The 22,596-nt window shown below is 42.7% G+C and overlaps 1 protein-coding gene across 2 annotated transcripts in view; it reads right to left on the bottom strand.

Moving 5' to 3' along the window:
- MINDY1 (MINDY lysine 48 deubiquitinase 1) overlaps positions 1-22,596 on the bottom strand; it is a 45,814-nt gene that overhangs the window by 6,491 nt on the left and 16,727 nt on the right. For both annotated transcript variants that reach the window (XM_069218513.1, XM_069218515.1), the window contains 5 exons: positions 21,903-21,967; positions 3,441-3,599; positions 3,182-3,284; positions 2,191-2,333; positions 1,748-1,933 (listed from right to left, as the gene is read on the bottom strand). In XM_069218513.1, the coding sequence (XP_069074614.1) occupies positions 1,748-1,933; positions 2,191-2,333; positions 3,182-3,284; positions 3,441-3,599; positions 21,903-21,967 (656 nt within the window). The remainder of the gene's footprint in view (positions 1-1,747; positions 1,934-2,190; positions 2,334-3,181; positions 3,285-3,440; positions 3,600-21,902; positions 21,968-22,596) is intronic.

The following is a 22,596-nucleotide window of genomic DNA, read 5'->3' as shown; positions in this document are numbered from 1 at the left end:
GGTAGCGAGTTTCACTCAGGCCATCAAGGGGCACCCCTATTTCCAAAAAGAATTACACACAGTAAATATTTTCCTTGTGAGATTACTTTATGTTGGAACTCTTCTTAGCAGGGTCCCTCCCACTGTCTTAGTGTGGTTTGTTGACCCTAGAAACCAAGAAATGGACCTGAGAGACTGGGGGAGCAAAGGGGTTAAAATACCAACATATGGGCCCAGAGTGAGAACATGCGGTGTTCCACGAGTGAGTAACAAACTGGGACTCATTAACTGCTCCGTTTGACAGAAGGCCTAGGTTCATGCATAATAAGCAGGTTTTGCCAAATTCTACCATTTTGGGTTGCAATAGATTGAAAAGTCCATAGAAGCAGAAAATAGGCCTTTAGTAGCACACCAGTAGTTATGAAAACCAGCAACTGCTTTTCGACCAAAGTCTCTGAACATCTAGTCTTAATATCTAATCTTCGCTGTTTAAGTCCTGCAAATAATAGGGGCTGCTATTAACTAGTTTAATACAAAGCTTAGTTGCCATCACCAGTACTTAAGCCCATGACCAGCTGGTCTAACTACGTGTCTGCAGAGAGCATTTAACTCACTAAGCTATCTTGCTGGCACAACAAGAGAGCCAAAACAGTACCATATTAATGCTTGCTTCTTTCTTGCAGTGAGAGAGTTAGGATTGCTCGATACTCTTTTGCAAATTTCCAAAACGGACTACCCTGAAAATGCTTTTTTAACATAACCTCAGTCAGAAAATGTTACCTGAAAATCATCAAGTCTTTAGCTAATCTATATATGGAGTATGTTGTGCATGTAAAATAGGATTTTAACACACACTACCATTTGTATAATAGAATAGCAATAACTATTTATAATAACAACCAATGCCACCCAAAGAGTGCGTACAACAAGTGACTTGTCTCATAGTTTACTATTACACTTGTTATCAGTGTGGGTGGGAAGAAGCATGAATGTTTCTCAAATTCATGTTAAAAAAATACCAATTATCAAAACAAATTCTCAATGCAATGATATAATCTGATGTACGAAGGTGAAACGGTTATGCATATTAATGAAATACATTTATGAATCTTTAAGGGTACTTATTTTCATACAATTATTGCAAGATATCTTAAAAACATGAGTGTTTCTAAAGTTAACTGGTGGAAGAAACCTTAGTTACTTCCTTTCTTTAACTTCAACTTAGCCTGAAAGCAAAACATTTAACATATTTTTAGTATTAGTGCTGAGTGGAGTAAACATCAGCCCACCGCTGCTATTGACCAGGAACTCACATCTAAAAGGTCAGAAGGGCCACATGCGCCCCCGGGCGTACTTGGAGTATCACTGTGCTAGATTCTCACAAAATACCATTTGGAGCTTATAAAAATACAGAAATGAGGGTAAATGCATTTGCATAACGCACTTTTATTGCCTTTTTGTGGCAGGTCTTCTTGGGAATACTGTCTTTTCAATATATATTTTGACTGAAAACATAAGGAAAAGAACACGAGGAAGAAAAATGCAGACATCCAGATTGGTGGTGGGGGCGAGGAGGGAGGGTTAGAGAGGGGGCCTGTGCCACTATCATCTCATACAGATGATTGCGGAAAAGGGGTAGGGTGTAACGGAAAAGCGATTGAGCCCGATAGGCTAAGTGGCATTTCTCAAATGTCCCAGCAGGCTCTCTGGGCTGGGTGGTGGTGGTTGCCTTCATACATTTACAACTGGACGATCTGCAAACTCTCACCTGGTCCAGAAGCCTCTGCTGTAGTTGCTCCTGGTTGCTGAAAGATGCTTCCTTTGACAGGTGGTAGCTGAGGTGGAAGTTGGAATCACAGAAGCAGCTGTCTCCTTCTACGTTGTGCAGACTCTCCCAGATGACGGTCTCCTCCTGCAGGAAGCCCTGGTCAGTAACCAGGAGGTACAAGTGACCCTGCAGACAGAGACCAAAATTGATAAGAAACAAAGACTGGTGCACAGCAGAGAGTGGGCGGGCTACAGGGCACCACTGAACATCGGTGTGAAAAACATGTGAGGATGGAACCACCCTGTAAAGAGGTACACAAGGTCAAACTTCCAGGGACTGGAGAAAGGGGTTGTGCAGTGTAAATTAAATATTACGAAGGGTCTTACAAAACGTTATTGCACTGGGGATAGTAAGAAGGACCCAATAGCCCTTCACAATGGTACCTTTTGCTTTATCAATGTGCTAAAGTGGTTATTCCGGAAGAAGACACTGAGCTCATCCTCCTTGACAGTGGTCATGAGCTCACAAAGGCCATGGTAGGTTAGCTGGGCGGCCGTAGATTCCAAGAACTGTTCTGCGATCAGGCCTGGAAAAAGCAGACAAAACGAGGTCATGAATCAACTTCAGGAGACCAACTGAGACTATTCAAAATAAACCAGCACATGGTGACCTATCTTCTCCCAAATGTAAAACTGGAAGCAAACCATTGCCTTCACTCACACCAGGCATGCTTCTAGATATTATGCAAAGTGTTCTGCTATGTTATGCTCACTTTCCCTTAGGTGAAGTGGGTACTATGTAAAAAAAAAAAAACATCTACAATACTTCAAGTACTCAAGCCGCTTGCTGTTGGTGGTATTATTTTTTTTCACTAAATAATGCAAGCCAAATTTTGTTCTTTTGAGGGAACAGTTTGGGAACAATTCAATCCCATTACTTTACAAAGTGTTTTTTTCCATTTTACGGAATACATTTATTTCATCATGTACACCAATAATCTACACGCATAGAGATAGGTACCTTTATAAATGTACACTTTAATTTTACATTTATGCATGTTGTGGGCAGGTGAAAATCTAAGCACCCGCAATTAGTTATTTTTCTTTTAAACTAAGATTAATAATATTGGGGGATGAGTCCATTTTACAGTACTCAAAGTTTAAACAAGACCATGACGAAGAAATAAATGATTTGCTGCCAACCACGCTAGTTGGTTCAGAAGGCAAAGTGAGGTCACCTGCCCACATGTCTGCAGCCAGACCGCAGCAGCAGACTTATCCTCTCTTCAACAGCAATTGAATGTACAACCCTGTAACAATTTTTGATACTACACCTCGAAATAAAATTTTATTATTTTTGCAGCCAATGACCAGTCGTGCATGAAACTCGAGCACTGAAAACTAGTTCCACATAATTGGAAACTTCAATTTGTACCTTCTGTCACAAGGTTGGGGTCACTTGAATGTTTGCAAGTGATGATTTTCTCTACCAACTGGTTATAGCTCAGCTTTCCCACTGCCAACACCACTTCAGAGCCCTGAAAGTGAGAAAACACAAGGCGGTGATGCAACTTTATTCAACATGCTGGTCAAAGACTCCAGAGGCATGTTACAACACAAAGCCTGGCCTTGTATATCAGCCTCCTATCATTTACGGCACCAGCATCATGAGAGTTACAACGTGTGGTCATTACCTGTGGGTCAACTAGCCAGCCGTGGTACAAGGGGATGTTCAGAAGGTCGAATACAATGCATTCTGGAGTGTACTCAAAGTCGGAGACACCCGTGAACTTTACATTCACATCCAACCCCGTAGATAACTTGGGCAAAACCGTCATTGCATCGTTCACGTTCTGCAAATTACACACAAAAAAAAAAAAGATGGGTTTGCCACACTGTCCAAAATTTTCACAAATACCTGTGAGTAAGACTTTTCTAGTTTAACAATGCTGGTGTCATCCCCCGCAAATATTATATATGAATCAAGCGCATTCATCTTATTTTCTTTTTAAGAGATCACAGTCAACTCTATCAATTTCTTTGCATGACCGAAATTTTTCATTGATGCAATCGTGATATCTATGTGGTTTCACGATCAAGCAAAAAATACGAAAGTGATAACGTTATTATGGAGTCCTACAAAACTTTTTCAGCACAAGCAAAACAAACCTGGAAAGTGATTAAAGATTGTTTTTCTGATTTTCCTCAGTCTATCAATACGAAATAGACATGCGTTGTTAAGGAGGAAATGTGGATTAATTATTTGCACAGTAGCTAAGGGACAAATTGAGCCATACCAGAAAATTATGAATATGTAACTGTATCATCAAATTTTGTTTGGCGCTCAAACTTCTTTAAAACTTCTTTAAAACTGCTTCAACGTGTTAAAGCAAAAAAAATAAATAGGAGGAATATAAAAAGTAGGTAAACAGAAGTGTAGTGAAATGAAGGGTAATCTTCCAAGAACTAGTGTGTGGGATTGGTAAAAGAGTAGATTTCACAATCTTTTCCAAACTCCACCTAATGGAAAAAGCCAGAGGAAGTAAGGGAATTCAAGAAGGATAATGCGACAATTAGGTGACTTCCAGCAAAATGTTTTATTTGTGATGCATCAGGAGCTTTGGCTCTAGGTGGCAAGCTGGAGTATGAGCCAGAAACTAGAGAAAGGGGAGCAGGTGAGGAAGAAAAGACATTCTTCCAGTTTTACCTCCAATAGGGAGTATTACATAGAATTCCCTAACATAAATGAGATGATCTCCCACTGGGATGATCCATAAAACATTAATCACGATTAGTGTGACACTTCCAAATAGTGGAATAATTATGAATGGGCCTATAAACAGCCTTTGGTGTCAAGCATACAATGATCTGCTGTGATTGCCTTTACTACAAATGATCTGTTTGTGCAGGTATTCAAATAGTGTTTGAAAAGAAGAAAGCTAACAGGCACATCCATTACCATAAACTTTTTTAGCAGACTACTGGATTTATGCGAGTTTCTGCTTTGAAAGCCGAGGGTCTCAAGGATCTGGGTGCATAGGTTTATCTCCGTGCTTGACGTAAGCTGTGAATCTAGGCAATTTAATCCACTTATGTATCTTGATCTGATTATCTAGCTCTTGTTTTTACATCCTAAGCAGGTTGGTGCGAGGGATACAGTTAGGGATCTGTATAAGTGGTTTCCTGTGCGACAACGTCGTGGTGCATAACTCAACTTTTTACAATTCATAGTTCTGCTGATTTGTTTGTCAGTAAGTCAGTGAGCTGAAAAATACCACGATAAGGACAGGGTTGGTTCAAAGCTGAAAGAAAAAAAAAAAAAAAGATAAAAAAAAAACTTGCAAATGGGTGTATCACACCTAAAAGACAAGGAATGTAGCACAGCAGAATGTCCCTTTGCACAGGTTTAATGGGACCAGGGAGAAAAATAAGGAAAGACAATTACTTGCGTTTCCCATGCTCAGGCAGCTCACCGATCCAACATTTTTCCTACATTATAGAAGATCACACGTTTTTTAATCTCGAAAATGCTCACGTTGTGGGCGAGTGAGCGGAATCATGTGGGGCACATCAACCAGTGCTGGTAGGGGTATGACAAAAGTTTGCTCTTTTTTGGAGCAATACTAAAACTGTTGAGTTTTCAGCATCCACAGATTCAGTTATTTTCTCTACTGTCCATGTGCGTTTAACTGTTTCGAGCATTTCTAAACAACTAGAATGTGAAATAAAACAGGATAATTCCTAGACTACCAAATAGATTGAGGTCAGTCTTTTTTTGGACCCCACATTTGGGAAATGTGGGGTGTACATCAGAGCTCAGGTCTCGACTGGAACCTTATCACAAGGATACTTTAATAGTCTGCAAAGGTTTTGATAATCAGCAATACGAATGAGCACCATGAGAACACCTATTCTGGGCCACTGGAGCAGGAAAGGATCTTTAAAACAACCTCTTCTGCTCTCTGGAGTCTAGATGAATACTGGGCAGGGGAGGGAGGGGGGGGGTTTGAAATTAATTTTCTGATCCAACATGGAGGCCCGGAGTCCACAGAAAAATTGACTGGAACAGTGATATTCCAGAGGATAACTTTGTGAAAAATTAAAGTAATTATATTCACATGGACTAAAAAAATCACACTTTTGGAACAACTTCAACATCAGCAAGTCTTACATTCTTAGAGTAGAAAAGTTCCTCGGTACACTCTGGACAGGGTAAAAGCTAGAAGTAGAGGCTATGCACAACAGGCCTTGCTCCTTTCGCCCTTCACATCTTTAGGCTCACACTTCTTCCCAACATGTTCATTCACAAATTATTATGATTTTCTAAGTGGAGACTAGGCCAAAAAAGTGTTAAGAACACTCAGCAAAGCCTACAGCATAATGGTAATTTAGGTTGTTAAACATACAACACTCCTGCAGTACTGGAGCGGTTTGCACGACTACCAGTTACTTCTCATTGTTTACTTTTTCATTCAGGCTCATTGCGGCCACAGCGCTTTCACGTTTTAACCAGCGCAATGGGCAGTATTGGAGCGCTTTGCATCACTACCAGTTACTTCACAATGTTCCTTAGCTACCTCATGTCACAGTTACGGAGAGGACAGTGCATTCCGTTTGCACACAGCTTAGAAAATTACAGGTTGTTATTTATAGTTAAGCACTTTCATTTTCTTCATCATTGTACAGTGCTGTGATACCCTATCCTTGAAAATACTTGTTTCACGGTTTCTCATTAAAAGTTCCCTTCAATCACGCTTGGTCTTGCAGAGCTGCTTGCTCAGTGGTATTATGTGGCAGGAAAGGACAAAAATATGAGGCAGGGTTGACCAATTCATGTGGCAAAAAAGTCCAATCATGCATTTACAAAACCCAATAACTAACTTTTGGAAATGCAAGACCTACTGCATTGCAAATGCTTGCTAGACTTGTTCCCCGTCAAAGTTACCATGGTCAAAAAGATGGATTCCCACTGCATAAGGAGTAGAAAAGCAAGTGAACCCAGTTGTTTTGGCATGCTTCCATCAGCTAAAGGTTTCAAAGAAAATTTTACTGGTCCTTTTTGAGGAGTTAATATTGGCTGTAGCCGCTGTTAGTATTAGTATTCTTTCAAGGCTTGGCTATGCTAATACCTGTTATTTATCTCCCTCTAACAAGCTATCAGCAATGATGCAGCTGGTCCACAATATGGCTGTGTGGATGGTATAGGCATTACGTACATGTGATGTTATGGGTGTCTGATATAAGTTGCACTGGCATCACCAGATAGAAGAATTGAGTCATTGGTACATCCGGCCCACATGGTAGTAGTGCTTCTGCTATTCAGGCCAGCGAGACACCTCGTCACTCATTGCCTTTGCTTACAATCCCGGATGCATGCATGAGTTACTCATTTTACACCTTCCCTAGATGGTTTTCAGTTCTGGCGGACAAAGCTTGGAATCAACTGCTTATGTTGCTTGAATCAAACCACAATTTTGCTCTTCTTTAGCACCACAAAGGGTGTACATTGTGCATCTAAATAGTGTATTAACTTATTTATTCATCTCTTTTCTCAAGTTATCCAAAACTAGACATCGGTAGGAAAATCCTGAAACATACTTCTTGTTGAGTGGTTGGTATAGATCAGGAAAAAGCAAAGACAGCATGCATCGTTTTACACAAGTACACATTTTACAAGTAAAATAGCTTTGCTGTTGAGCTCCCACTGAGTTTATGCATAAATACCAACAGGAAAGACTGACCGTTGTAACCTTCTAATGTCCAACAAAGCAACAACCATTGGCTCAATAATATATATTATTCCTAGCCAAAATATAAATTTGTAGTTAAACGTGTCCCAGAGTAACTAAGAAGAAAATTAGTTACTTACCTGTAACTGCAGTTCTCCAGTATTGGTATCTTTCATAGATTCACATGCTTGAATCATCCCCGTCGTCGAGGTGGGAGCCTCACGGTAAACTTAAATATATAAAAAGCAGTAAGTCAGTAAAAGTAAAACCAGTAGGCCCTAGTAGGCCTCATAGGGTATTTTACAGTCTATCCACTTTGTTTTGTGAAAAGACCCAAACTTGAGTATCAACCAATCAGGATTCAGCCCCTCCCAAACACTCCCAACAGAGGCTGAATTCCCTCAGATTTTCTAGAGGAGTGTGAAGTTTAATATCTGTATAATAGGGGAGCCTCTGAGGGGAGGAGGGTGGGTCGCATGTGAATCTATGAAAGATACCAATACTGGAGAACTGCAGTTACAGGTAAGTAACTAATTTTCTTCTCCAGTATTGGATCTTTCATAGATTCACATGCTTGAATCAGAGTAACGAGCAGTAATGTTTTCTTACTTACTGAATTACATTGACTGTAATTCCATCGTAATTCTATACGTGATGTGATTCACATTAGTTCAGTTTAAATATGCACTTACATATAATTATATTTATATTCATAGACATCCGAATATAAGAGCAATAAAAGGTGTGTGGCAAGAAATCCTGACACAATTTATGCTATTATTATGGAGAATACGACACGTTAAACAGTATAAGAAAATGAACCATTAATGACCATACCTCGAGTGTGGTGGTGGGATGTGTAAGAGGCTCACCTTAACGAAATAGATGCCTCAGCACTGCTTGTCCCACTGCTGTATCGACCTGGTTAGTCTCCTCTAGACAGTAATGTCTTGTAAATGTGTGTTGGCTGGACCATGTCACTGCTCTACAGATGCTATGTAGTGGTACACCTGCAAAGAGTGCAGCTGAAGTGGCTACCGATCTTGTAGAGTGGGCTCTCACCCTGGTGTGGAGCGGCTTTCCTGCTTTTGAATGGCAGAATTGAATCGCCAGGCCAATCCATCTTGCTAAAGTCTGTTTGGACACCGCGTGTCCCTTCTTTGTTCCGCCGAATGCTACAAATAATTGATCCGACTGGCGGATGGCCTGAGTTTTCTGTAGATAAAACTTTAAACATCTTTTAATATCGAGAGAATGTAATGTTTTTTCCGCCACTGTTTGCGGATTTGGAAAAAAGGTTTTTAAGATGACTGGTTCATTTAAATGAAATGTTGAGGGAACTTTCGGAATTAATTTAGGATTTGTCCGCAGGATGACACCTGAGTTTGTAAACTGTAGGAACGGCTGTTTGATAGTGAACGCCTGAATGTCACTGACTCTTTTTGCCGAAGTAAGAGCTAACAGTAACGCTGTTTTCCATGCGAGGAATTTTAGGTCAGCTTTGTGGATCGGCTCAAAAGGAGCTTTCATGAGCTGCATCAACACAACATTCAATGACCATAGAGGCGGAGGTTTCCTAATTGGCGGGAAGACCCGAAAAAGGCCCTTCATAAATTGTTTGACAATTCTTGTGGAACACAAAGAGAGTCTGTCTGGTGATCTGCGGTATCTGGAAATTGCTGCCAGATGTACCCGTATGGAAGAATATGCAAGTCCTGATTTTGCCAGGAGCAGGAGATATGGAAGTATTTGTTCCGGAGTAGAAGATAAAGGATGTATATTTTCCGCTGCAGACCAAATACAAAACCGTTTCCATTTAAGTCTATAGGTTTTGTTGGTAGGGTCAGCTCTAGCTTTTGCTAAGATGTCTCTACACTCTGGGGAAATTTTGAGATTTAAGTATTCATTGTGTTCAGGAGCCAAGCCGACAAATGAAGAGACGACGGATGTGGGTGTGTGACTTGTCCCTGGTGCATCGTTAAAAGAGTCGGACTCTGTCTGAGTGGTAGATGTGGTCGTTCGGAGAGCATGAGGAGCTCCGTATACCATATTTGTCTGGGCCATCTGGGAGCTATGAGTAGAAGTCGACACCCCTCCGTCTTCATTTTTCTGATGACTCTCGGAATGAGCGGGATCGGAGGAAAAGCGTAGGCATAAACTCCTGACCATGTCATCGAAAACGCATTCCCCCACAAATCTTTTTGGGGAAGCCAACTTGCGTAGAACTGGCATTTCTTGTTCTCGAGAGTGGCAAATAGGTCTAAGTTTGGTTTGCCCCATAATAGAAACAGGCCATTGAGAATTTTCTGGTCTAGCTCCCACTCGTGATAAGGAATCACTGTCCTGCTCAGGGTGTCTGCTAGAACATTGATCTGTCCTGGCACATGCTCCGCTTTTAGTGAAATATTGTGTTTGATGGCCCATGTCCAAATTTGGTGGGCTAGCTGCGAGAGTTGTAGGGATCTTGTGCCTCCTTGCTTGTTTAGATAAAACATGCTGGTCATGTTGTCTGTCCGGATTAAGACGCTTGAACATTGTATCTTTGGCAAGAAAGCTTTTAGAGCTAAGTGTATTGCTTTGAGTTCTAGATAATTGATGTGGAGCTGGCTCTCTTGCTGATTCCAGAGTCCGCTGATTTGCAGGTCCTGGCAGTGTGCACCCCATCCTTCTAGAGAGGCATCCGTTGTTACTATGTAACTTGGTGTTTGAAGAAGAAAAGACAGCCCTTTTGAGAAATTGGTTGGAGTCGCCCACCACCTCATAGTGTTCTTCATTAGAGGCGTTATGCGAATCTGGTCTTCGAAGGAGCCGTGGACCTGTGTCCATTGTATGTCCAATTGCTCTTGCAGGGGTCGCATATGGAGCCTGCAATCTGGGACTAGCGGAATGCACGATGATATCATTCCGAGCAATGATTTGTAGATGCGGACTGAAACTAACTTTTTTCTGGATAGGTTGTCTGCCAAAGAGGTTAACTTTCGTTTCCTCTCGTGTGATGGGTACGCTTTGCTGCGTACTGTGTCCAAAATTGCTCCCAAGAAACTCAATTCTTGTTTGGGGTATTTCTGAGATTTCTGGTAGTTGACTACAAACCCCAGGCTGTGTAACAATTGAAGGCAATAGGAAATATGATTTGTTACTTGGAATTTTGAGGGTGCCTTTATAAGCCAGTCGTCCAGGTAAGGGAAGACCTGGATACCTGACTGGCGAAGATGTGCTGCTACTGGAGCTAACATTTTTGTGAAGATTCTGGGGGCTGATTTGAGACCGAATGGTAGAACCCGGAATTGGAGGTGCATACGTCCTACCCTGAACCTTAAAAATTTGCGATGTTTGCGATATATGGGGATATGAAAATAAGCATCCTGGAGGTCTAGGGATGCCATCCAATCTCCCGTGTTTAATAGACGCAGGACATCCTGCAACGTTACCATCCTGAACGATTGTTTCTTTAGAAACTTGTTTAGTGCTCTCAAGTCCAGGATGGGGCGCCAGTCTCCTGATGGTTTCTTTAGAAGGAAAAACCGGGAGTAGAATCCTTTGTTCTTTTGAGATAAAGGGACTGGTTCTATTGCTCCTTTTGTTAGCATTATTCTTACTTCCCTGAGAAGTTGGCCCACCCTCGGAGGCGGTGTACCCGATGGAGGGACACTCGGAGGTGTTTGCATGAATTCCAGAGTATGACCTCTGGTCACTACATCTAGTACCCATCTGTCCGATGTTATAGCTTTCCACTTGGGGAAATAAGAATTGATGCGACCTCCGACCTTCAATATTGATTGGGGAGGTGTTGAGATTATCCGCTGGTCATTGCTTTCTGCCTGTATCTCTTCCTCGGGCAGCTCCTCTTCCTCTAGCCGGATGTTTGTAAGCTGCGGCTGGTGGTAATCGATAATGCTGCTGTTGTTGATGGTGCTGATGTCCTGGTCCTGTGGAGGAAGATGGATATTGTGACCTGTATTGTTGGTATCCACCTCGAAAGGAGTAATTACCTCTACCCCTTGCTCCACGAAAAGGTAGTTTTTTATACTGCAGGGTACCTAGGGATTTTGCTGTATCGGTATCCGTCTTGATAGCCTGCAGCATGTCGTCGACATGTTTGCCAAACAAACTCTCTCCATCGAAGGGCATGTCGAGAACACGAGTTTGGACTTCTGGTCTGAATGAAGTAGCTTTAAGCCACCCTTGTCTGCGCAGGACTGCTGCTCCAGCTAATTGTCGAAAGCCAGTGAGGGAAATATCTATTGCAGTGTCTATTATCTCTGCGGAGACCCTTTCTCCCTCCTGCAAGACCTTTTTGGCTTCCATCTTGAGATCTTCTGGCAGTGAATCTACAAAAGCGGACATGTCTGCCCACATCTGGCGATCGTACCTTCCCAGGATGGCGAGGGAATTGGCCGCCTTGACCGTTACTGCAGCAACCGAGGAGAATTTCTTACCGATATTGTCTAGTCTCCTTCCCTCTGTCTGGGGGAGACGCAATAGGCGTAGAGGGGTTTTTGGATCGTCGTTGAGCCGCCTGTGATATAACCGAGTCAGGTTTCGGCTGTGAGACTAAACAGGCCGGAGAATCATCTGGGGCCTTGTATTTTTTCTCTAGCCTTGGCATTTGTGAAGGCACTGTTGCTGGGTTTTTCATTGCCTTCAAACCCTCTTGCCATAAGAAATCCACAATCGGTATGGCTCTTACAGATCTCTTTGATGGCTCTTTAAAGTCATACAAAAAACACTCAGTTTCATGGGAAACAATTGCCAGGCCAAAACGTTTCGCCGCTCTCTCTATGATATTATGGAAACCTCCTATGTCTTCTGGAGGAGAATCCACTGGAGCTGCTGGAGGTGGAGATAGTGTGGGAACGAGATAATCGTCCCATTCACTAGCCGCTGAATCTGCTAGCTCGCCCTCTTCCCTTTCGTCGTCCGACGAGAGGTAAGCTTCCGGAGCTTGGCTAGTTACAGGTCTACTAGCCTGTGGCTTTTCGGAAACATTAGTAGTTTGAGCTTGCTGGTAACTCTGAGGTCTAGGTGGCGTGGACTGAGTTGACGGTGGGAACCTTTTATAGTAGTCCTTCAACATATGTTGTAAATCTGTCACTAATGTGCTAGGCATAGCCAGTGGCGATGGTTGGTTTGCCTGTGGATAAGATGTTGAAGCATAACTATGCTGGTAATGTTGATCCTCTTCTTCATCAAACTCTTGACATTTTACATTTAGTTGGGACGGGCTACTAGCTGCCCCAAACATTCCTTGATCCTCATCATCATCATCATCATCGTCCAAAAGATGTTGCGGTGGGTATGGCAGCACTTTACTTGGTGATGTATGTATCGGCAAAATGTCAGATGGCTTGTCCCCTATATTAATAAGGGAAAGGGGTAAGAATCTGGTGGAGTCCTCATGATGGTATGAGGAATGATCTGATGAAATGTCCCAAGGTTTGTAAACTGTTAATGCTGTGGTGATCGACTGTTCCCTCGTCGACGGTTCCCTCGTCGACGGTACTGTCGTCGACGGGTCTCTCGTCGACGGGTCTCTCGTCGACACTTCCGTCCATGACTGCGTCTTTGTCAATGGGTCCTTAGTCGACGGTCCCTTCGTCGACGGGTATTTTACCGACGACGGTCGCTTTGCCGACGTATCTTGCGTAGATGGGTTTTTTAGTGCCCTGGATGATTTGTGAACCCAGGAGGCCTCCGCTGTCGACGCTGTGGTTGCCGACGAAGCTCTTTTGAAGATTTTTGCAGTAATAATCGTCGTCGATGACAACGGCGACGACGTCATAATCATCGGTGATGATGGTGTTGTGAACGTCGACGATACCGTGGTCGCTGTTACCGTCGACACTGTCGTCGACGGGGCGGTCGTCGACGGTTGTTTTTTCACCGACAAGAGTTTTTCTGGCTCTTTTTGTGGTGACAGACAGGGATGGTTTCTTTGAGGTGCTTTTCCGGTGTAACGGCGTAGTAGGTTCTGAATGAACCTTTTTTGGTCCATGTTTAACTGCCTCTTCAGTTAAGACTTGTTTTGTCTTTTTGTGCATTTTTCTTGGTGGTTCATCCGCACCTCTATCTCTCTCACCTGTTCTTTTCTGAGGGCGAGAAGTTTGTGGTGACTCTTCGCTGTCTGATGAAGCAGGGATGTGGAATTCCTATCGCCCGACGCCCGGGACATCTTGTTTGAGGTCAAGGGCAACAAGTTTTTATGTTTACTTTGTCCTTGGGACAAGTAGGCCCAACCCTCTGCAGCACAAACCCTTTGGCTGCCTGTTTACAGAGAGTGGAACTCTCTACTGTTGAGGTAATGTGTTTCCAAAAGATAATGCTGTTCGAACTTGTATTTATGGTTCATTATTTGAAAACTTTCATTATTAGGGTGAGTGCTGTAAATAAATGTTTTAAGGTCACACTTCACTACTGACAATGGTTCCAGTACAAAAAAAAAAAAACGTGTATACACATGTTTGAAAAGTTTAGGCTATGAGGCTAAGTATAATGCTCCCAGAATGCTCTCTGATTAGATGCAAATGAAGTGTCATTTAGTAAAATGTTTTGATGCATGCTAGTATTTCCCAAAAATATTTCTAATGGAAAATCAGTGTAACCATTTTCAACACGATTATGGGAAGCATGAAAATAAACAAACACTGACAAAGCCAACTGATCTGACATATTTTTATAAGTCTTTTAGTTTCATCAATGCGTGTCTTGTTTTGACATGGCTTTTGTAACACTTTATTGTTGTGGGAGCTACCAGGCCCTCAACATTGTAACAAACACTGGCAAAACCCCCCCAAAACGTTTTTGAACTCTAAAAGCACACGTTGCCACTAGTGGCATAACAAAGGCCCCGCAGCCGCCCTCCAGGGGGCCCCTTCAGCACAGCACCTGCCCTGAGTGAGTCTGGAGAGGGGGCTCCTCCATGTTCTTTGTAAAGGGGCACCCTCCAGTTTCGTTACGTCACTGATTGCCACTGTAGTTCCTGACACTGAACAAAACTACTTTGTGTGCCAATATGCTCCTTGTGGAAGAGAAGAATGCGATCACTCACAGTAAAGCCAGCCGAAAGAGAGAGAAATAGAAGTTTAATAAAAACAAAATGTCTTTAACACCAGACCTAATTAGGGACCAAGACCCACATGTAGGTAGCTTTTTGCATGTCGCAAACAGCGACTTTCGCTGTTTGCGACGTGCAAAAAGCACATTGCGATGCACAAAGCCAGTTTTGCGATTCGGTAACCTGGTTACCGAATCGCAAAACGGGTTTGCGACTCGCAATTAGGAAGGGGTGTCCCCTTCCTAATTGCGACTCGCAGTGCAATGTAGGATTGTTTTGCGGGCGCAAACCAATCGCAGTTTGCACCCATTTCAAATGGGTGCTAACACTTTCACAAAAGGGAAGGGGTCCCCCTGGACCCCTTCCCCATTGTGAATGTCACTGTAAAAAAAAATTCAGAGCAGGCAGTGGTCCGCAGGACCACTGCCTGCTCTGAAAAAATGAAACGAAAACGTTTCATTTTTGTAATGCATCTCGTTTTCCTTTAAGGAAAATGGGCTGCATTACAAAAACAAAAAAACTGCTTTATTGAAAAGCAGTCACAGACATGTTGGTCTGCTGTCTCCAGCAGGCCACCATCCCTGTGAGGCCGCCATTTGCAAGGGGGTCGCAAATTGCGACCCACCTCATGATTATTCATGAGGTGTGCATTTGCGAAGCCCTTGCGAATCACAGATGGTGTCAGGGACACCATCCTACATTCGGATTTGCGACTTGCAATTTGCGGGTCGCAAATCTGAACCTACCTACATGTGGCCCCAAATTCTTAAAGTCACAGAAGTGCACCCATGGTATATGTCGTACCCCTATAAAATATTTGTGAACTGTATTTTAGCATGGGTTAATACGCATGTGTAGATTTGCTCATGTGAAAATCTATTGAGCATTTGCAAATTCATTTTCCCTCCAGCCACTTTCTTCCCAACCCTGGAAGAAGTTCTAATTCTGCCATTGTCAGGAGTAAATGTCCAACCTTTCTTATTATGGGAAAATATTAGAGAGAAGCTGGTGAAAATCTTTAAAACATGCAGGTTAGTAGGTTTGCAGACTCAAAGGCATTCCAGCCCTGGAACTATTGCTTACTGCTTCCTCCAGCCCCAGTATGCAGATCTGCAGAAACGTGGAAAAATAAGGAAATTGCTACAGTAGGGATTGAAACTGCAAGTATTCAAGCCCTACTATGGTAGTAGCCCTGGCATAATCAGAGAGGCTATTATAAGAGCTCTTACATAATGAGATTGCTGCCATAATTTGGCGCCACACTACATGCCACCAAAGGGACAAGTAGATCTTTTTACAGGACAAGTAGATTTGAGAAGCAACCTGTCCCGTGGACAAGTAGATATTTTAATAAATTCCACACCCCTGTGAAGGATGCTCTAAGGCTTTCTGTTTTTGTATCCATAAGAGAAGTCTACCCTCTCGGTCTTTGAGGGTTTTTTGACTAAAGGTGCGACAGATTTTGCAGTCTCTCACCTTATGGTCTGGATGAAGGCAGTAAATACACTCCTTGTGGGGGTCATCAATATGTAGTCTCTTCTTCCCACAGTTGTCACAGTCTCTGAACAGACCCTTCTTTGCCTTTTCAGACATAGTAAAGTTGTAACTAGTTTCCTGAGAGAAAAAACAATCTTCAGTCAGAAAATAGGAAAAAAACTGAGCAGAGCTCAGGGAGACTCCCTTCACACGACGTGCGGTAGAAAATCTGAGGGAATTCAGCCTCTGTTGGGAGTGTTTGGGAGGGGCTGAATCCTGATTGGTTGATACTCAAGTTTGGGTCTTTTCACAAAACAAAGTGGATAGACTGTAAAATACCCTATGAGGCCTACTAGGGCCTACTGGTTTTACTTTTACTGACTTACTGCTTTTTATATATTTAAGTTTACCGTGAGGCTCCCACCTCGACGACGGGGATGATTCAAGCATGTGAATCTATGAAAGATCCAATACTGGAGAAGTATAATTTCTGAGGGCCCAGCAAGAGAGGGATGTCTGTGTGTGTGTCGAGACCAGCAGGTGAACTTACAATAAGTTCCAAACCGACTGTTTAAATACTTTTTTGATAGCTCAAACAGTTCATCTTTTCAATAGTTGTGAGGGGACAGGGTGATACATGCCTAAGATTAGGCATAGGTTGTACTGAATTGTATTGTAGCATCTACATGGATATTCACTGCAGTTGTGGGGCACAAAAGCTCCTTTTCAAATTGGTAAAAAAAAATGAATATCTAGTTAAGACTGCACGATCTCTAAAATCTTCAAAATCATTGTTACAGTAGGTGAAGTTAGGGCTTTTTGACGGTTTTCTCTCTTACATTTGGAGGTGCTTTGTAGGTTTACACTAAAATTATGAAATAAAGAAAAAACCTGCATTTTGGACAGTAACAGGCAACAAGGGCCATAGGAGGGTCTTATATCAATAACGTTACATACTTCAATTACAAAATATCTTTTACAAATAACATTGTCAATTTTTAAATGTATTTGGCGCTTCCATAAAAAGCTTGTCATTTTGCTTGTTTTTTTAATTAAATAACGATATATCCAGTTCTCTTCTCTCATATATATATATATATATATATATATATATCTGTAAACAGCACCAACAAGTGCAGATGGGGAAATTATAAACAACATAAATTACCTTGCAAAATCAACAAGGTCCAGTCTTTTTCCTGATAGCATAACATGGTAATATTACAAATCATGTATACTGCCTGTAGTATGAGCTTACAACACCATCAAGGTACAGCACCTTTATTGATTGGTTTAGAGCATTCCATCTTAGAAGAGATGTATCACTGGAATTACGATCTGTAAACTTCAAGAGTGTATTTTTTGACTGTTAATTAAAACAGCTTTATTTTAACAATTCATAGATCAGAGGATTTAATTAGTGTGGCTGATTGTCATTTCAAGGGCAGTCTGGTCTAACTGGCTTGTCAACTGCCTGGCATGTTGTCACAGAAGTATGTTTGTTATTGTTGGTTTTGGTGTTAGGAGACTCAAATATCCATAAACTGCCCTACACAGGATGTGTGGGATGGGTGCATGGAAAGCCATTTAGAATATTCTGATGAATGGTTGTCATGTAAGTGTCCAAATTAGTGCATGCACGCTGTAGGAAGTTGGCTCTGTATGTGCTATTTCAAAGTAAGGAATAGCATGCACAGAGTCCAAGGGTTCCCCATAGAGGTAAGATAGTGGCAAAAAGAGATAATACTAATGCTCTATTTTGTGGTAGTGTGGTCGAGCAGTAGGCTTATCCAAGGAGTAGTGTTAAGCATTTGTTGTACATACACACAGGAAATAAATGAGGAACACACACTCAGAGACAAATCCAGCCAATAGGTTGTGTTATAGAAAAATATATTTTCTTAGTTTATTTTAAGAACCACAGGTTCAAATTCTACATGTAATATCTCATTTGAAAGGTATTGCAGGTAAGTACTTTAGGAACTTTGAATCATTACATTAGCATTTATACTTTTTACATAAAACACATTTAGCTGTTTTAAAAGTGGACACAGTGCAATTTTCACAGTTCCTGGGGGAGGTAAAGTATTGTTATTTTCAACAGGTAAGTAAATCACTTACAGGTTTGAGATTGGGGTCCAAGGTAGCCCACCGTTGGGGGTTCAGAGCAACCCCAAAGTTACCACACCAGCAGCTCAGGGCCGGTCAGGTGCAAAGGTCAAAGAGGTGCCCAAAACACATAGGCTTCAATGGAGAGATGGGGGTGCCCCGGTTCCAGTCTGCCAGCAGGTAAGTACCCGCGTCTTCGGAGGGCAGACCAGGGGTTTTTTGTAGGGCACCGGGGGGGACACGAGTCAGCACAAAAAGTACACCCTCAGCAGCGCGGGGGCGGCCGGGTGCAGTGTGGGAACACGCGTCGGGTTTCCAATAGTTTCCTATGGGAGACCAAGGGGTCTCTTCAGCGATGCAGGCAGGCAAGGGGGGGGGCTCCTCGGGGTAGCCACCACCTGGGCAAGGGAGAGGGCCTCCTGGGGGTCACTCCTGCACAGGAGTTCCGTTCCTTCAGGTGCCACCAGTCGAGTCGGGGTCGGCGGGTGCAGTGTTTCAAGTCTCACGCTTCTTGCGGGGAGTTGCAGGGGTCTTTAAATCTGCTCCTTGAAACAAAGTTGCAGTTCTTTTGGAGCAGTGCCGCTGTCCTCAGGAGTTTCTTGTCTTTCTTGAAGCAGGGCAGTCCTCAGAGGATTCAGAGGTCGCTGGTCCCTTGGAAAGCGTCGCTGGAGCAGGTTTCTTTTGGAAGGCAGGAGACAGGCCGGTAAGTCTGGGGCCAAAGCAGTTGGTGTCTTCTGTTCTTCCTCTGCAGGGGTTTTTCAGCTCAGCAGTCCTCTTCTTCTTGTAGTTTCAGGAATCTAAATTCTTAGGTTCAGGGGAGCCCTTAAATACTAAATTTTAGGGCGTGTTTAGGTCTGGGGGGTTAGTAGCCAATGGCTACTAGCCCTGAGGGTGGGTACACCCTCTTTGTGCCTCCTCCCAAGGGGAGGGGGTCACATTCCTATCCCTATTGGGGGAATCCTCCTTCTACAAGATGGAGGATTTCTAAAAGTCAGAGTCACCTCAGCTCAGGACACCTTAGGGGCTGTCCTGACTGGCCAGTGACTCCTCCTTGTTTTTCTCTCATTATCTTTCCTGGACTTGCCGCCAAAAGTGGGGGCTGGGTCCAGGGGGCGGGCATCTCCACTAGTTGGAGGCCCTGGGGCATTGTAACACGAAGCTTGAGCCTTTGAAGCTCACTGCTAGGTGTTACAGTTCCTGCAGAGGGGGAGGTGTGAAGCACCTCCACCCAGAGCAGGCTTTGTTTCAGTCCTCCGAGAGCACAAAGGCTCTCACCGCATGAGGTCAGAAACTCGTCTCTCAGCAGAAGGCTGGCACAGACCAGTCAGTCCTGCAATGAACAATTGGGTAAATTACAGGGGGCATCTCTAAGGTGCCCTCTGTGTGCATTTTTTAATAAATCCAACACTGGCATCAGTGTGGGTTTATTATTCTGAGAAGTTTGATACTAAACTTACCAGTATTCAGTGTAGCCATTATGGAGCTGTGGAGTTCGTTTTTGACAGACTCCCAGCCCATATACTCTTATGGCTACCCTGCACTTACAATGTCTAAGGTTTTGCTTAGACACTGTAGGGGCATAGTGCTCATGCACATATGCCCTCACCTGTGGTATAGTGCACCCAGCCTTAGGGCTGTAAGGCCTGCTAGAGGGGTGACTTACCTATGCCACAGGCAGTGTGAGGTTGGCATGGCACCCTGAGGGGAGTGCCATGTCGACTTAGTCATTTTCTCCCCACCAGCACACACAAGCTGGCAAGCAGTGTGTCTGTGCTGAGTGAGGGGTCCCCAGGGTGGCATAAGATATGCTTCAGCCCTTAGAGATCTTCCCTGGCATCAGGGCCCTTGGTACCAGGGGTACCAGTTACAAGGGACTTACCTGGATGCCAGGGGTGTGCCAATTGTGGAGTCAATGGTACATTTTAGGTGAAAGAACACTGGTGCTGGGGCCTGGTTAGCAGGGTCCCAGCACACTTCTCAGTCAAGCCTGCATCAGTATCAGGCAAAAAGTGGGGGGTAACTGCAACAGGGAGCCATTTCTTTACACACGCATACTAGCACCCAGCTCCAAGGCTGTGCACACCTGGATGTGTTTTATAAGTTTTGTGGAACGTTTTGTTCTGGGTGTTTTCTATGGAGTTTTTGTTTTTAAAGAAAAAAAGAGCCATTGATATTCAAGAATTAGAAATGCATGTTCTGCACTGAAAGCTCATTCAGAAATCAGACCAATGTTCTCTGTATTATGTTGGTTTATACCCATTTATATAACTAAACTAAAAGTCTAAGAAATAGTGTGAGCCCAGGCTTTTACATAGAAAAAATATGAAGTATTAGCAAATATTTGTTTGTGCTGAACGGTATTACATTTGCACCGTAGAATTTTGCCAATATAGTAACATTAAATAATTGTTAAACTACGTTTTAAAGGCAAAAACATTTAGTAAGTGGCAACCTAAGGATTTTATAATGAACAAAAAGATCCAACAGGGGAAAAAGGTTATGTGGTAATCCTGTCAAGACACACAAAGGGAAAGAAACAAGTGGGATGGAATTGATATATCTTTGAAGCTGCACTGTGTATTAACTAAAGTTAATGTGTGGTAGCGCAGAAAGGAGTACAACATATGCAGGCTAAGGAGAAAAGATGGTCGTAAGCTCTCATGTTATTAAAAGATGGAGCGGTCATGTCTGTGAAGAGCATGAGCCGGAACTAACAATATAAACAATCAACTGACCATTTCTACGGCGTACACACAGGTGTGTCTTTAGTACCGGACTGCAGTCCTTTTTTCTTTTCTTTTTAAACTTCGAGTGATAAAAGACGAGACTTCTCTTGCAGGATCCGAACCTCTGAAGAGTGCAGACAAACTCTGCTGCAGAAGCTTTAACCCTTGTATCTCTCACAGGATTATTGTCGGCGACCATCTGGCCTGCGAATAGCCTGGACCATCTGGCAGGCATTTGTAAGTCTCTACAACAAGGGTGCCTCGTACCTAATCACCACTGAGGCAAGAGACACTGCAGATTGACAGTCTCAAGCAACAGCCCTCCAAATATTGCGTTTCTAACCATTCATCTCACACACTAGTGATAAATGCTGGGTACTTTGTTTTTGAAAAGCTGTTGGTTTTCCTTGTAGGCAAATTACTTTTTTTTTTTTTTTTAAAGCGGAGTTTTCATTTAAAATTATTCAAAGAACAATACATTTTCTGAAATGTTAGCAATAGAAAGTTCTCTCTGGCTCTATGTGGGAGAAGTAGTATGAATGAAATAACAAAAGAAAATACGGAATTACAATCTTATAAAATGTGAAAGACCTGTGGAATTAACAACACTGTCCTAAACTATTTGCAAGATTTATGAAAGTGATGGAATTTCTGATTTAAAACATTCAGTAAGCAATTTACATAAAAAAGTAGTTTGCGAACTTGTAGAGAAATAAATGTGTTACACTTTGTTGATTTCAGAATTGGCTTCACAAGCAAAAACTGGCCTGGAAGGTTTTCCACAAAAACATTTTGTAAAAAATGTCCAAGCTTAAAACGGAGTTTCTTTGCAGTTTCTCACCACAGCAGTGGCGCAAAGCTCACTACAATTTTGCCACTGGACATGCGGAGCAAGAAGCTCACAAGAGTCCACAGTTTAACAAAATATGGAGTCCAGACTCCAGCACAACTCATTAGGAAGAAAACGAAGCCCACAGACGTGGTGGAATAGACAGATTAATAAACTTAATTTACATAGTACCTACCTTCCGAGATGCTGGTTTCATGTTATGTTAGACTCACCTGTTGAAAATTTAGCTGCAAAGCTTCAGAGTTTTCTTGGGGTTTAATTGACAGAAAACATTCCCCTGTAAAGACAAAAGAAGGGTATAGTCAGGCTGTTTCATGATGCTATAACAAACAGCAGCACCAACTCTTTTACATAGGAATCTCAATCATAAAGCTAGCAACTACCTGGAAACACCACCTTCAGCTAAAATAAGCAATACAGATAAATTAAATGGGTGCTTATGTATTATCTGGTGTAAAAATGTAGAAAGGGTACAGATTCAGTAAGGGAAATGAGAGGTGCTGGGTAAAGCAAAGATGTTATTTTGAGCTAGACATCCATTTGTTCATGTATCCTGCTGCTGAGGCTGTACCAGTGGCTAAAGGACCTGAACCAGAGTTATAGGTCCAAGCCAAAGGTGAGGGCCTATAGCTATAGAAAGAGCCTTTACCAACTGGTAAAGCCCGAGACTAAAGGGCCATAAGGCTATTGGAACATTCCACCAGCTAAATGTTTTAGCTGAGGTGATAGTCGAATCTGCCTTAGAACCGTAGTGAGCAGACGGACTCCTTAATCCCATTCTACTATTCAGGTGAGGTGGATTATCATGAACTCCGGTTATGCTTCATCCGCTATTGGCAGAAAAAGTTGAATCCATGATTTAGGTAATAAACAGGGCTGTTTAATTTGGGTGGGGCAGGTTTTTAA

The sequence above is a fragment of the Pleurodeles waltl genome, chromosome 12 (assembly GCF_031143425.1).
Source record: "Pleurodeles waltl isolate 20211129_DDA chromosome 12, aPleWal1.hap1.20221129, whole genome shotgun sequence".
Lineage (NCBI taxonomy): Eukaryota > Metazoa > Chordata > Amphibia > Caudata > Salamandridae > Pleurodeles > Pleurodeles waltl.
The sequence above is the reverse complement of the archived record's forward strand: the minus strand, read 5'-3'. Positions and strand labels throughout refer to the sequence as shown.